The 14,027-nt window shown below is 36.6% G+C and overlaps 1 protein-coding gene and 1 pseudogene across 2 annotated transcripts; both read left to right on the top strand.

Annotated features, from left to right (window-relative positions):
* Positions 1-2,133: 2,133 nt before the first annotated feature.
* Positions 2,134-2,649, top strand: LOC109115469 (receptor homology region, transmembrane domain- and RING domain-containing protein 1-like). The gene has a single exon (XM_088903706.1). It carries the CDS (start codon positions 2,134-2,136, stop codon positions 2,647-2,649), a length of 516 nt encoding a protein of 171 aa, XP_088759832.1.
* Positions 2,650-6,077: 3,428 nt separating this feature from the next.
* LOC104608061 (UDP-glycosyltransferase 90A1 pseudogene) lies at positions 6,078-8,177 on the top strand (annotated as a pseudogene). Its single transcript, XR_016068495.1, has one exon. The product of XR_016068495.1 is annotated as a UDP-glycosyltransferase 90A1 pseudogene (transcript).
* Positions 8,178-14,027: the final 5,850 nt, after the last annotated feature.

Raw genomic sequence — 14,027 nt, forward strand, 5'->3', positions numbered from 1 at the left:
ACTGATTAAAAATAATATTAAATCTTTAATTAAATAATTAAGTAAATATTACATTTTGATTAATCTTTAAATTTTTACAGTAAAAATTTTAATTATAATAATTATTATGATAATAAAATACTTAATAATAATAACAATAATTAATTAACTAAATATTATAATACAAATAATCTTTAAAAAAAAATAGAGATTTTTTGCTTAAACAAAATAAAAATTATCAAAAAATACTAGCCCCATACTTAGTACGGGGTCATTCTCTATTAAAGTATTAAGCTTTAAAATTAATTAATCATGCCTGTGCTGTGTGCATGGGCTTTATTCTTTTAATGTTTTTTAAAAAAATTGAGAAATTTAATTAACATTTAAGATCACGCATGTGAATTGTGATGTTTCAATGTTTCTACCATTTTCATATTTTCGTCCTTCTCTCTGTCTTTTCTTTCTACCATATAACCAATCACAACATTCCACCTTATTTTTTTTAATACCTAGATTTCCTTCTACTTTTTTCCTTTTCACTCTAAGAACCATTTCTTCCTTGAGATTCGCTCTCTTGTCCCTCCTCTATTTAATTTCTCAATTCAAATGAAAAACCCAACACACGGCTTTCAAATAGGTTTAGTGTCAAACTGTGAATCTATTTTTTTAGATAAAGCTGGATTCTTTCATCTATAAAGAGAAGGGTAGGCAGTGAAGAATTCATAGATTCCCTTTGAGCCCGACGCCTCCTCCGCTCTAATTTTGAAGTGTTCCGTCTACGTGAAGTACGGTTTGTCTTGTTTATCCATTAATTTATCGAGAAGTGATATAACTACACATGTAAAGAGACAAAGAGTGAGGCCAAGCTACCAGACAGCCAAAAGATGCAACAATATACGTTCCTTGTGAGTTGAGATTTTTGTCTTCAACGAATAAGTGGGTTCTTTATTAAAAGCACAAAGTGTTCAGGGATGAGCTACTGATCAAATCTAATATATTATCGTTTACAAATTGAGCTCTTCTGCAATAGACATAGATGTTCTGAATCCTGGGAGCCCGTTGGATGAACCAGATGAGAGATGTGCTCAACATGAGTGTGACAGAGAGATAGGTTGTTCTTTCTTTTATTCTTTGGTAGTTTGTTTTAAATTTGGATAGATTATTCTTTGGTAGTTGAGATGGTTTGTTCTTTGTTGCTCACAAAACTGCATTCCCATGATTTCGTTTTGACATCCTTATTACCAGAGAAAAGTTCTTGATTTATTTATAATTTCTTACACCCTGTAAGTTATTTTGCTTTGTTTTATTGAACCAAGGCAATCTTGGATTCTTGGTCTGTTCATCTCCCATACCTCTCTTGACACATCAAGGAGGACTGAAAAGACTCATCGGGTACTTTTAAAAAGAAAAACAAGGATAATTTAAAAGAAAAAGAGTCGGTTCTCAATCTTTCCATGACTATACACACTCTCCACCTGTTCTTTTTGGTTCCTTCTCCACCCACTCCATCAGAAAGATTAAACCTCCTCCCACTAGACATTAAATATATTCATAATTCCATCTCGATGTTGTTGGTGAGCTACTGATGCTTGGCAGCAATTTCTCATTATTAAAATAACAGGATAACAGAACCACGCCGCCTGTAATTGCAAATCTCCACCGGTTTCTCTTGAACTCTGCTATCTCCAGATCAAAGGGAACATCTGTATGTAAGTCGGGTTTTCTGCTTCCATTCTATCTTTTTTCTTGAATATTCTGTTAACATGTGAACATCTGTTTCTTTTAACTTCATAACCATGGATCACTACTAGACCCCTTGTGTTTTAAGCTTCTGTATGTGGAACAAATTGGGCTATGATGGAGGATTGTTATTTTTCCATGGGATTCAGAGGAGGTAGATAGAACTGGTTGTGTAGTCATGGATTTTGCTTTCATGATAACGTTTTTCAGTGAGGTTGGATCACAAAATTGGTTCAGGGTATTCCAAGGAGAATTGAATGGGAGTGAGTGTAACTGGATATTGCTTAAAAAGAATGGAAGAGCGAGAATTTGTGCTTTGTAGGTGATGGTTGGAATGACAAGCTGAAGTTTCAGCGTTCAGGGAGACTTTTAATGACTAACAAGGCTGTGGAAATTGCAACACAGATTATAGTGATGGCAGTTGTCTTCTCTGTAATATTGTTATTTGTGGGCATTAGTTTTTTGGTCTTCATTCATGTTTGTATTGTTGGGAGGGCTTTCAGGAGAGGGTTGATGGGAGACACCATGGTTGAGAGGGCCAACAATGGTGGAACTAACAGCATGTCGCTTGATGATTTGGAGAGGCTTCCTTGCTTTGATTTCAAAGCAAGAGAGAAGGGCAGTAGTCCAGTAGACTGTGCTGTTTGCCTGGAGAACTTCAAGGTGGGAGACAAGTGTAGACTACTTCCTTGCAGGCACAGCTTCCATGCTAATTGTGTGGATTCATGGTTGTTGAAGACACCCATTTGCCCTATTTGTCGAACCAGCGTCGACTCTGATCAGAAGGTCAGCATGGTCATGGGTGAAGAAAGTAGTCATTCTATTGAGGTTGGAAGCGAAGTGTTGGAGACACAGCCAGTTGAGGTCGGGCTTCAATTGAGCTCCAATCCAGCTCCTTTGCACACCTTGGCTACAGAACTTGCTGTTTAGAATACCAACAGATATACATGCACACCAAGTGATGTTCCTGTTGTCTGTTACTCTGTTAAGTATACAGACACACATGACATGAGATCAGATACTCTTGATTCATTTCCCTATTTGGGTGGTTTTTGAATCCTTGGGTTTGCAAACTGTTTGGCTTTCAAGGTTCTTCATGTTGTAAGGAAACATATATCTGCTATTATTAGTTCATTTTGATTCAATCTCCTTCAGAATTTGCCAATCTTTGGTTGGTTTCCTTGCAATCTCTTAAATTGACCCTTTTAATTTGCTGGATTTCTTTGCAATTACTTGTCATGGTTGATGAAATTGGGTGACTCAAAGATAAAACCATGTTGACAAATTTTATAGTTCACTTAGTTTTCCATCTATAGTAGAAGATCAAATCCTCCCCCAATTTCAGAAATTGGATGCAGCCCCCCAAATTCTGCATAAAATAAAATTCATTTAACCAACATGCCCTTTCGGCCATGCTTGCAATATAATGCCTTATTGATTTATGGATAAATCACTATCAAATAAATTGTGCTCTGCGAATGTTCTAATTGTTAGAGCAGAATTTGATTGTCTATTGGAAGGCTGAGCTGACTGTCTCCACACAATTTCTGGTTCAAGTCTGGGAGTGACATTAACACCCCCATGGGCCATGGTCCTTGCTTTAATGGATCAATATCCTAGGGAGAAAAATTACAGTTACCAAATTGTGTAGTGTAGACCAGTTCTTTGGGCTTCAATATCTGGCTCAACTTGTTACTTGGGGAGTCCTGATGGGCCAAGTATTCCTTATTTTCATGCTCAATTCAGGCCGATCAATAGCCAATCCATAAATACACTTACACTGGATGGTGATGGGTTCACAATTTAGCAAAGGCAAAATCTTGGAAGTTAGAACCCATTTGTGACGGATTCTGCGTTGCAGTCGAGGTGTGTTGATTCAGCCATACTGATTGAGCACCTGTGTTCCGGAGAAGCTACCTGGTAATGCTTTCTATTTCAGCTGTGTTCCTTTGTTAACACGATAATCAACTTTCTGGATTTTTACCAAACATAGCTTCTGCTGTTCTTGTGTGGGGCCCAACTTAGAACATCAGAAGCCGCTTTTGGGAGTTAGGATCTACTCCTCACAGAGCATGTCTTACACCGATCTCACGGCACGTTTCAGTGGGAGACAGGATCTGCTCCTCACACTTGGGCGACTCACATGCACATCCACCGTGCATTGGAAATATCTCCCGTGAATAATAATTTAAAAGTATGGGAGATATTCCCAATGCATGGTAGGATGTGAGTGTGAGGCGCCCTCTGTGAGGAGCAGATCTGTTCTCTTTCAGTGGTGCATCTGAAACGTTTCTAATTTTAAATTAGGGTTTTAACCGTTCAATCCACCCCTAGGGTGGAGCTAAAATTTCTAAGAGTAGATTGAATCCTGACCATGGATTGATGCTAAATCCTCAGTCAGGATGCGATTTATAGGGAACTACTAATAGACTGGCTGTAATTTCAGATTTCTGAGGGGAATTACAGTCCACTTATCCCTTTTAAATTTTTATTCATGCGAGATATTCCCGGCTGAAACAAAATTCTTTATGTTTCTCCAAATAAAAAACCGTAATACAAAGGTTTATATTTGCTATGGTCCAATGACTCCAATCTAATCCAATAAACACCAAAAACAAATCTAATCCAATAAACATGACAAATTCAATCTATTTGGATCGGATCCGGGCTATTTGTTCCTATCCTGTGGTTCCCATTAAATCTCTATGACTCTTAAACTAAAACTCGTCCATTTTGGTTCTACAATTATCCATGTTCAGACACCAAAATAGCTCGAGTAGTTAGTTTAGTCTTTTCTTGTTTTTCTGATTTCTAGGGGTGAGCAAGAAAAATCGAATCGATTGAAATCAAATCAAAATTTTGATTAATCTAATCTATCAGTTTGGTTTATGATGGAGTGCGATCTGGTTGCTCCTAGTTGGATGGTAGTTCAGACGTCGATTGCTTAGTTGAATGTTCGAATTGCAAAAGAAAGAAGCTTAGAGGACTCGGGGTAGTTTATTCGGCGTGGGCGCTCTGATGCTTAAGTCAGTACTTGGATGTGCGAGCTAGTAATCTCGAATGCAAGAGTGCTAGTAAGCAGTAAATCACGCATACCTTATGTCGTTGAGGTTGGTGTCCTTAAATAGATGAGCTTCCGTGGGTCTCACGAAACGCCTCCGAGATCTTCGGCCTACGCTGTTAGGAGTCTATTCCGCACCAGGAGGATTTCATGCTATCTGATAAGGCTTATTGAGCCCGTCCAATCTGAGCGGGATAGGGATAAGACCTACAGTCGTGCGATGTGATCCCGAAGAGCTCGGAGACAATTGGTGAACTTCTAGAAAGTGCTGAGTCAAGGTCCAATCAGTAGGTCGCTTCCACGTGTCTATATATGAGTAGGTCGGGCCAAATCACCCCTCATTAGTTTCAGTTTGGTATTTTAATTAAAAACCAAAGGTATCGGTTCGATAAATAGAAAACCGATGATTAACCAAACCGATTGGTATACATATATTTATATATATTTTATATTTTTATACACTATAAATTAATAAATATGTATATATAAATATATATATTTATAATATATAATATATTATTTAAAATATAATATTATATATATTTAGTATTTTATTATATATTTATATTTTTTATAATATATTATAAATAATAAAAAACCGATGGTTAACCAATAGCTTCAATTTGGTTTTGATTACCGGTTAAAAAATAAGTCAACCGACCGTGAGCACCCCTTAGTACTATTTTCTTTCCAAAACCTGGGTCAACCCACATTTGTTATGACACTCTTAACCCTGCGCTGAAACAACTAAATCAAAGCCCTTAATAAACATATTACGTGGCAGTATCTTTAAACAAAATAATTTATATTTTAACATAGTTTTGAACAGTTGAACAGTTTTTGAACAATTATAAGTGAGTATGTCCATTGTATGTTTAAACAGGAGGATGGAAAACGTCTAATGAAAATTACAGAATGAAGGGTCATGATTTTCTGTTGGCTTATTTTTCTTGGTGGGGCCACTACTAGGGTCATGATTTTCTGTTTTAGCCCTGGGCCACGACAATGTCGTAGCAAAATGAACTAAACAGCGGTTACCTAACTAACTTTCAAGTTTCGAGTACGTACCAAGAGATTTCCTTCAAAGCCGGAATGAAGCTGGTGATGAAAACAGGAAGAAAAGGTAGACCCTTCATACATCCGTTTTCACTTTTCATTTATTAAGGAAGAACCGTTCAACCGCCGGAGCGGCAACTATATATTCGGATTCCGGAGTGCGCCAAGCCATTCGTTTTTATTACTACTGTGCAAAAAAGCTCAGGATTATACGGCAAAGCTCACGACTTAAGCTACCAAAATTCGTTTGTCATGAATCAACATAAAACCTTGACGTCTGCAATTGTAATGGTAATGGCTATATGTAAATTTGCATGAACACCGACCGACTCAAACGTCAAACCTCACCAATAAATTAAAACTACTACGTAAACGTATAGCGAGGAGCTGGGGAACAGTAGACGACCGACGAGTCAGAAAAACAAGAACAAATAAGTGATGGATTCTAATAATCAGCAGTCATCTCTTCATATCGTTTTCTTTCCTTTCATGTCCAAAGGCCACATGATCCCACTCCTCCACCTTGCTCGCCTCCTCTTCCTCCGCCGTGTCTCCGTCACCTTCTTCACCACCCCGGCAAATTCTCCATTTATCCGTCAACATCTCTCCAACACAGACTCCTCGTTGGTTCACGTCGTGGAGCTCAAATTCCCAGAAAATGCTCCCGAAATCCCACCGGGAGTCGAGAGCACCGATCGACTTCCGTCTATGAGTCTCTTCGTCCCCTTTGCTAAAGCCACCAGATTGATGCAGCCAGACTTTGAACAAGTTCTCCAAAGTCTTCCAAGCGTCAGCTGCATTATCTCTGACGGCTTCCTTTCCTGGACACAAAAGTCTGCGTCCAAGTTCGGAATACCCAGGGCGATATTCTATGGGATGAACAACTTCGCCGCGAGCATCTTCCATGCCGTGATTCATAATCGATTCATCGCAAATGTCAAATCAGACGACGAGCCCTTTACCTTTCCTGATTTCCCTTGGCTCAAATTCACTAAGAACGATTTCACTCATCCCTTTGACATGGCTGAGCCCAGCGGTCCCCATTACGAATTTATTGTAGAGGAAGGCATAGCGGCTTCCCAAAGCCAGGGTATAGTGGTCAACAGCTTCTGCGAGCTGGAGACAAGATTTATAGAATACTGGGATCGGGAGCATGAGAACACCAAGGCTTGGTGTGTGGGACCTCTTTGCTTGGTCGAACCTCCGACGGCCCAGCCCCTCCAGAACCAGAAGCCGACATGGATGCAATGGCTCGACCACAAGTCAGCAGAGGGGCGGTCTGTCTTGTATGTTGCATTTGGAACCCAGGCTGAGATCTCGCAGGAGCAATTTCAGGCGATCGCAGAGGGGTTGGAGAGGTCTAATGTGAGTTTCTTATGGGTGATCAAATCCAGGGAAGTGAAATTCCTGGTCGATGGATACAAGGAGAGGGTTAAGGACAGAGGGCTAGTCGTGAGCGAGTGGGTCAATCAGAGGGAGATACTGGAGCACCAAAGCGTAAATGGGTTCATAAGCCACTGTGGTTGGAACTCGGTTCTGGAGAGTATCTGTGCATCGGTGCCCATCTTAGCTTGGCCGCTGATGGCGGACCAATACTTGAATGCAAGGTTGGTGGTGGACGAGATGGGCATGGGTCTGAGAGTTGTTGCAAACAACGGTTCAGTTCGAGGTTTTATAGAGTCAGAGATGGTAGAGAAGATGGTGAAAGAATTAATGGAGGGGGAAGACGGAGAGAAGGCGAGGAAGAAGATGATGGAGATTTCGAAAACAGCTAAATCGGCCATAGATGAAGGTGGGTCCTCCTGGCGCACTTTAGACCGGTTTCTTGATGAAGTCTGCAAGAGAACGTCGTAAACTTGGCAATTATGCTTGAATTGAAACAAGTAAATATCTAGATCTGCTGCTGCCTGCTGGCTACAACAGTTGTAATTGGGATCTCCTTTGCCGATAATACACCTTCCAACACCCTACCAAACACCGCATATCTCACCATGAAACTGGGGCCCACCCATCATCATGTATGTGGTGTCAAATCCTGTTGGTAGGGTGTTGGAGTGTATTTCGTTGGCAGGTGATCCGGGCTGTGGCTATTGGCCAAAACAAAAGTAAGATAAATAAGGCAGCAGCCCGGACATTGATCTCTGAATTGCAACACTACAAGGGGTATTGAACATATATACAATAGTTGGTGTGCAATGGGAAGAATCCCCACTAACTACTGAATCTGATGCAGTTAATAGCTATGTTCTCCAGGACTGTAAATATCTTTGTTCAATCAAATATTTCTTAACATTATATAGCTAGCAAAGTCCCATATTCAATCAATTCAATTTCGATGGGTATGACATTTTCTTTAATGCAGTCTTTCTTTCTTTAATTATTATTATTATTATTTTTTTTCCTTTTTCTCAGAAATAATACCCCTGTGGCAATTTATTTTCAAAAGGAAGGCTGCTAATTAATCTCACACACCTACAACAAGATGTGCCGATGTGTGGCCTTTTTGGCTATGTTTGGTTTTATGGGGGTTAATGCCATCACATAAACGTTTATTGTGCGTAAAACCACTGTTTGATTTTAATATTTATCAAACAACATTAAAAAATAGAAATATATGCATGAAGTGTTGGGTGAAACCTCAAATTTTTGTTTCCTTTATAAAAACGAAATGGGATGTTACTTGAAATGTCTAACCCAACAACAATAACAATGAATGTTTAAAGTAACAGTTTTTCAAATAAACGTTTATTTAATAAATACCCATAAAACCAAACACATACTTAATTTCAATATCTAAAACACATATTTAATAAGCCTACACTAAAACAACCATCACTTCTGTCATCTTCTACAGCCATGGACAGCCACTCAGGAAGAACACTCTCTAAAACACACACACTAAAGAAAAAAAGCAACAAATCCAAAACAAGCCAAGAGATGAGCTGATTTTTCTATGTCATTTTTGGGTCGTGGTAAAACCTTGACCCAATGTGCATTCGGGTTTGTGTCCGGTCTAGATAAAAAGAAGTGTTAAATGTTTTGTTGATAAATTAATACCATTCATTCTCAACATCCTTTTTCAATTTACTTTTTAAGCATTATTGACCTTTTAAGATGATTGGGGACTTGGGGTTGTGCTACCCACCAGACTTATGAAGCACCTTATCCCAAAGCCTGAAACAGGAAGAGAGGAATCCCTTCCGCCCAGAGTTTTCTTATGTTGAGGGCCAGGCCCAAGATCGGTTTTTGGGCCTGAAGTTTTCCAGGTGGGTTTGGACCTGAGGTCATGAGGACATGGCTTCCGGGCTGGGCTAGAAATGATCACCCCTAACTGCATCAATCAGTCGGTGATTGAATTACAACTCCCTCTCTATCGATTTTCTTGGTCAGCCCGCTTTTTGGCTTCTTGGGTCGTTTGAGTCTTTGTTCTCTAGATCGATTCATTCTAATGACTTTGGTTTAGGGGTGCAATTTTCGTTGACCAGAGTCAGAATTTAACGTTGGATGTTTAGGTTGTATTTGGTATTATTTATTGCAAGGACTTATAAACATTGAGTTTTTAACTAGAAAGGAGAAAATTCCTTAAAATAAGTAATGTCAAATGCAGTCTTAATGGGCTGTGAAACCAAAGATAATGCTAGTCAGAATACATAGGGCTTCTATGACTGAGGTGGGGTTTTATCATTGATTCCACAGCATTCTATACACACATTGTGCTCAGTTAATCCAAGTTATCCTAAACAAAAACAAAAATCCACTCACATGGAATGTTGGCAGATTGATTATAAATATAACGTGACTTATTGTGTGCCCTGTTTTATGATTGGCGTGGACAATTGGCTCGACAACCTTTTATACAACCATTGCATGCGGCCAATCTGAATTATCTTAGTCAAAAACAAAAACAAAAATTCAAAATTTCACACTCAAAGGCCCATCCTTTTGTTTTTTGGTGGGATTAGGCCCATTTCGGGTATCCTTTACTTTATACATATTTTATTTTCCTTATTTAATAGCAGCGTTTTTGAATTGCCGTCGAGCCAGATGGTCGGACCGTTCGACTTGGAAACTGTCCAAGCAACTGATTTCGTTTTACCCAAAATCCAGAATCTGATAAAAAATCGTTGAAAAAGTTAACTGTTTACTCAGGCGGTTGAACCGTTGACTCGGAAACCGGTGGCCAGAACGATTCCGTTTCCGAATCATTTTTTAAAACGTTGTTTAATAGAATGCTTTACCTCTTTTCAAATTAAAAAAAAAAACAATTTTAATTTCACTTTTATAATTTTATATACAATTCATTTAATTAATAATATACAAGATCAGATAATCAGTCATAGACTCATAGTTCATTTTATCAATAATACTAACATTTCAACAATTTTAGTTTAATTTATTAATAAAATTTAATATTCAAAATAGATTCACATCCAAAGGATAAGATTCTATTTGAATATACTCCCACTGGTTGGGAGTGGCAATCCCATCTCCTCCTCCGTCGTATCAATAATCCATGTATAAGTACATATTGTCTATCATCACTACGATTACAATGAAGGTACCAAACTTACACACAGAAACACAATGGCAAAACACAAGTCAACGCAAGCCTGTGACGAGTCTATAACTCGCCATGGAACTGTGATGAATTTGAAGCCATTGTACTCCTGTGATGGACGATAGCACCATCAAACCAAATTCACTTACAACAGGACATCCAGTAGGAGCAACCAGATCGTGCACCATCACCTTTCTTCGCCCTTCAATCATGATTCAAAGTATCGATACAATACACCCGATACGGGGCATATCGTATCGTAGCTTTTGAAAAAGATATAATCTGAAACGTCTGTTTCCAGGTGTTTCGGACCCCCAATTTTTTTAATAATAAAAAGCATGTTAAAGACTTCCTAAAAAACTAAAATTAAAAAAAAAACTAAAAAAAATAGAGTTTCGACCATTTCTAAGTACCGATACGATACAATCGAAACTCGTATCATATTGATACTTTGAATCTTAATTCAATTAGACCTCCACATTTAGTCTTACCACACCACCTACATCATGTGCAAACATCAAATTAAATAGGTTGTTGATGAGCTGATCGTTGACATTATGACTCAACATCCCTCCATAATAGGAGGCACGTGATTAAATCTGTGGAAATGCAGACTCTCTGTGGTGAATTGAAATCTGTTCCTTATACCAACCGACCTCACAGCCATATATTTGGAAACATTTTCCCATGAATAATAAATATACAGGAGATGTTTACGATGTATGGTCAGGACTCAGGACATGCTGTGATTTGGGTGTGAGGAGTAGATCCGGATTCCTATGTAGGTATTTGGTATGGTTCCCCCTCCGCCATGGATCTTATTTACCACCCATTGCTGCATTGCATATCAATGTCAATGTCACGTTTCCCTCCCCAAATGTCTGATAGCTAAATCACTTTTAAGAATTCGGAAAACAACAAAAACTCTTTATGGTCCTAGGGTATCTGTGTTGAACTAAAAACATTTGGATCCTCTCCATGTGTTTGGATGAGTGTTGGAGATGAGTTTAGACAGTATGCGCTTATATATGCACCACTCATTCTATCAAAATGAACAGGTGATGTCATACATGACCGAATTTATTGAGTTTAGGGGTGCGTGTCATTTTAGTTGTTCCTCAAACAATGTAAATATATAGAGTGTAAAACGGTTCATATAAGTTCCAAAATTGGGTTAGTTTTGAATTGACAAATTTATTTTTTTACTAAATAGACTTTTAGCTGTAATGGATGCAAACATGAATTCCAATAAAGCATATGTTTTTTTTTTTTTTTTGTCAAAAACCCACATTAATGCAAATTTACTTCTTTTTTATTGATGTGCTTTTACATCTTATTATCAATGTAAATATGCATTGGTCTGGCATTTGTCAATGCATAAATGTAATATTGTCAAATACAAGTAAAAATGAACTAGAGTGTAAATTTACCCTGAACTGCGATTTATACTCCATTTGCATCGCTTCAAAACAGAGCCTTTGGCTTAGTTTGGAAAGAGTACAAATACAAATTTATAGAGTGCAAAATCTTTTTTTACATTATTTTGTATATATATGTATTGTACATATTTGTATTTGTACTCTTTCCAAACTGAGCCTTTATGTTTATTTTCATGTAGATTAGTGGATGTCTTCTTTCATCATCAATGTTTTATAAAAAGATGACCACAAAGGGAATCACTACCATAAAAAAATTGCTATAAATACGTATTTTTATTTTTTTTTGATTTTATATGTTTTTTGCTTTTTATTATTAATCGGATGCATATTGCAAAATCCAAATTTGATTATATAAACACTTCATCTAAACACGTGATAATTAGATCGAGTTATGAAGTTTCAAGTATCATTGCAGGTTTACCTGCTTGGTTAGATTCTTCTTTTTACAATATTTTATCTTTTTGGTGTTTTTTCTATTCATTTATAAAAAAATGTAAGATTTAAAAATAGAGAATTAAATGAGGTGAAAAGTAGTAGTTCAATTTACAATTTAAACATCAAAATTAAATAGAGATTAAATTCAAAAATAAGTATTTTAGTTAAAAGAAAGGTCTACAATCTTATTTATATCTTTAATAGTAGTGTAAATATAGAATTATAGATGTGTTCAATTTTTTCTTTACTTTTTTATATTTTTGTGTAAAAATAATTTTGGTATGTCACACTTACTTTTATATGATAATTAATTAATATATGTGCCTGAATGTTTTTTGTAACTTATGTATTTTTATATTTTATTAATTTTTATTATTTATTTATGACATTAAATGTTAATACATTTGACCTAAAAGTTGAACTATTGATCTTTGTCAAATAGTAAAATAATTTCATTTTTAGTTAGTTCTAAAGTTTATATTTCATTTTCATTATCAATAAAAATATTTCTTTTTATGACACTTATTTCTTTAGTTTGATTAATAAAAGTATCGTAAATGTGTCTAATTTTTTTGCATTTTTGTAATTTTCTATATTTATTTCTATTTTAAAAATTTTATTACTTAACTATGACTTCATAGGTTTTTCAATTTGATTTGAATGGTTGAATTACTTAGCCATCACTTAGATAAAGAATGCTTTTGTTTTTTAGCCAGTTTTAAAATATATGGGTTTATATTGTAAAAAATATTGACATAGATCTAATTAGTATCATTTATTGGTAAAAAATAACTTAAAATATATGATTTAATAAGAGAAAATGAGAGTTAATACCTTTAAGTATAAGACTCAATGAAAGGGGATTAAATGGGGTGAAAAGTAATAATTGAAGTTACATTTTTAACCCTTACAATTAGAGATGTTATAAATAAACAAATATGGGCATTTTAGTAGCCATAAATTGGCATTAAAGTTGTAATAAAATGATTTTCTACCCTTTATCAAACAAATAAATAGAGGGTAATTTTAGTCCACAAAAAGTTTCACACTACATTCTCACTTTTAAAATAAAGGGTAATTGTCCAAAATCCACCATCACTTTTTTATGAATTCTCTTAAATTCACAACTTTTCAAAATGTCCAAAGCAGATAATGGTAACTTGACTAACACACATCATTAATTTACTATTTTACCCTTGATTATATTCGGTCCATTTTGCAATATACCAAAATTACCCCGTCATTCTTCAACCCAAAACGCTAACAATGAGAAAGCATTGGCCGCTACTTTCTTCCTCCATTCTCAGGTCTACAACTCTAGCTAGGTCCATTCTTCTCTCAGCCTCTTGTAAACTGATCATAAGCTCCTCACGCCTTTGCTTCAATCTACGTATCTCAACTAAAAGTGAAAAAAGAACTCCATTTGGACCCGTATAAATGAAAAATCTGATTTCTTTCTCAAACCAAAAATGACGAAAATTGAAAACATTGGAAGATATAAGGAAAATGGGTGGTAGTGTAAGAATCCTATCAAGAGTGCGTGCAGAGCAAGTGAAGTTAGATTTGAAGAAAACTCAACAACCGCATCTACCAACTTACCTTAACTTCTCGAGTAGAAGAAATAAACAAACTGGGTTGTGGGTTGGATGATGTGACCCCAATGCAGGGTCCCAACAACCATTGCAGCCGTATACTGGGAATATCTCCCTTGTCCTTCATGGCAAAAGTGCCCAATATACAACTACAATGGCTGTTGGGA

The sequence above is a fragment of the Nelumbo nucifera genome, chromosome 4 (assembly GCF_055504915.1).
Source record: "Nelumbo nucifera cultivar China Antique chromosome 4, China Antique-T2T, whole genome shotgun sequence".
NCBI classification, from domain to species: domain Eukaryota; kingdom Viridiplantae; phylum Streptophyta; class Magnoliopsida; order Proteales; family Nelumbonaceae; genus Nelumbo; species Nelumbo nucifera.

Excerpts from the sequence above, each read along its gene's own strand:
- LOC109115469 (XM_088903706.1), top strand. The coding sequence starts at position 2,134 with ATGGCAGTTGTCTTCTCTGTAATATTGTTATTTGTGGGCATTAGTTTT.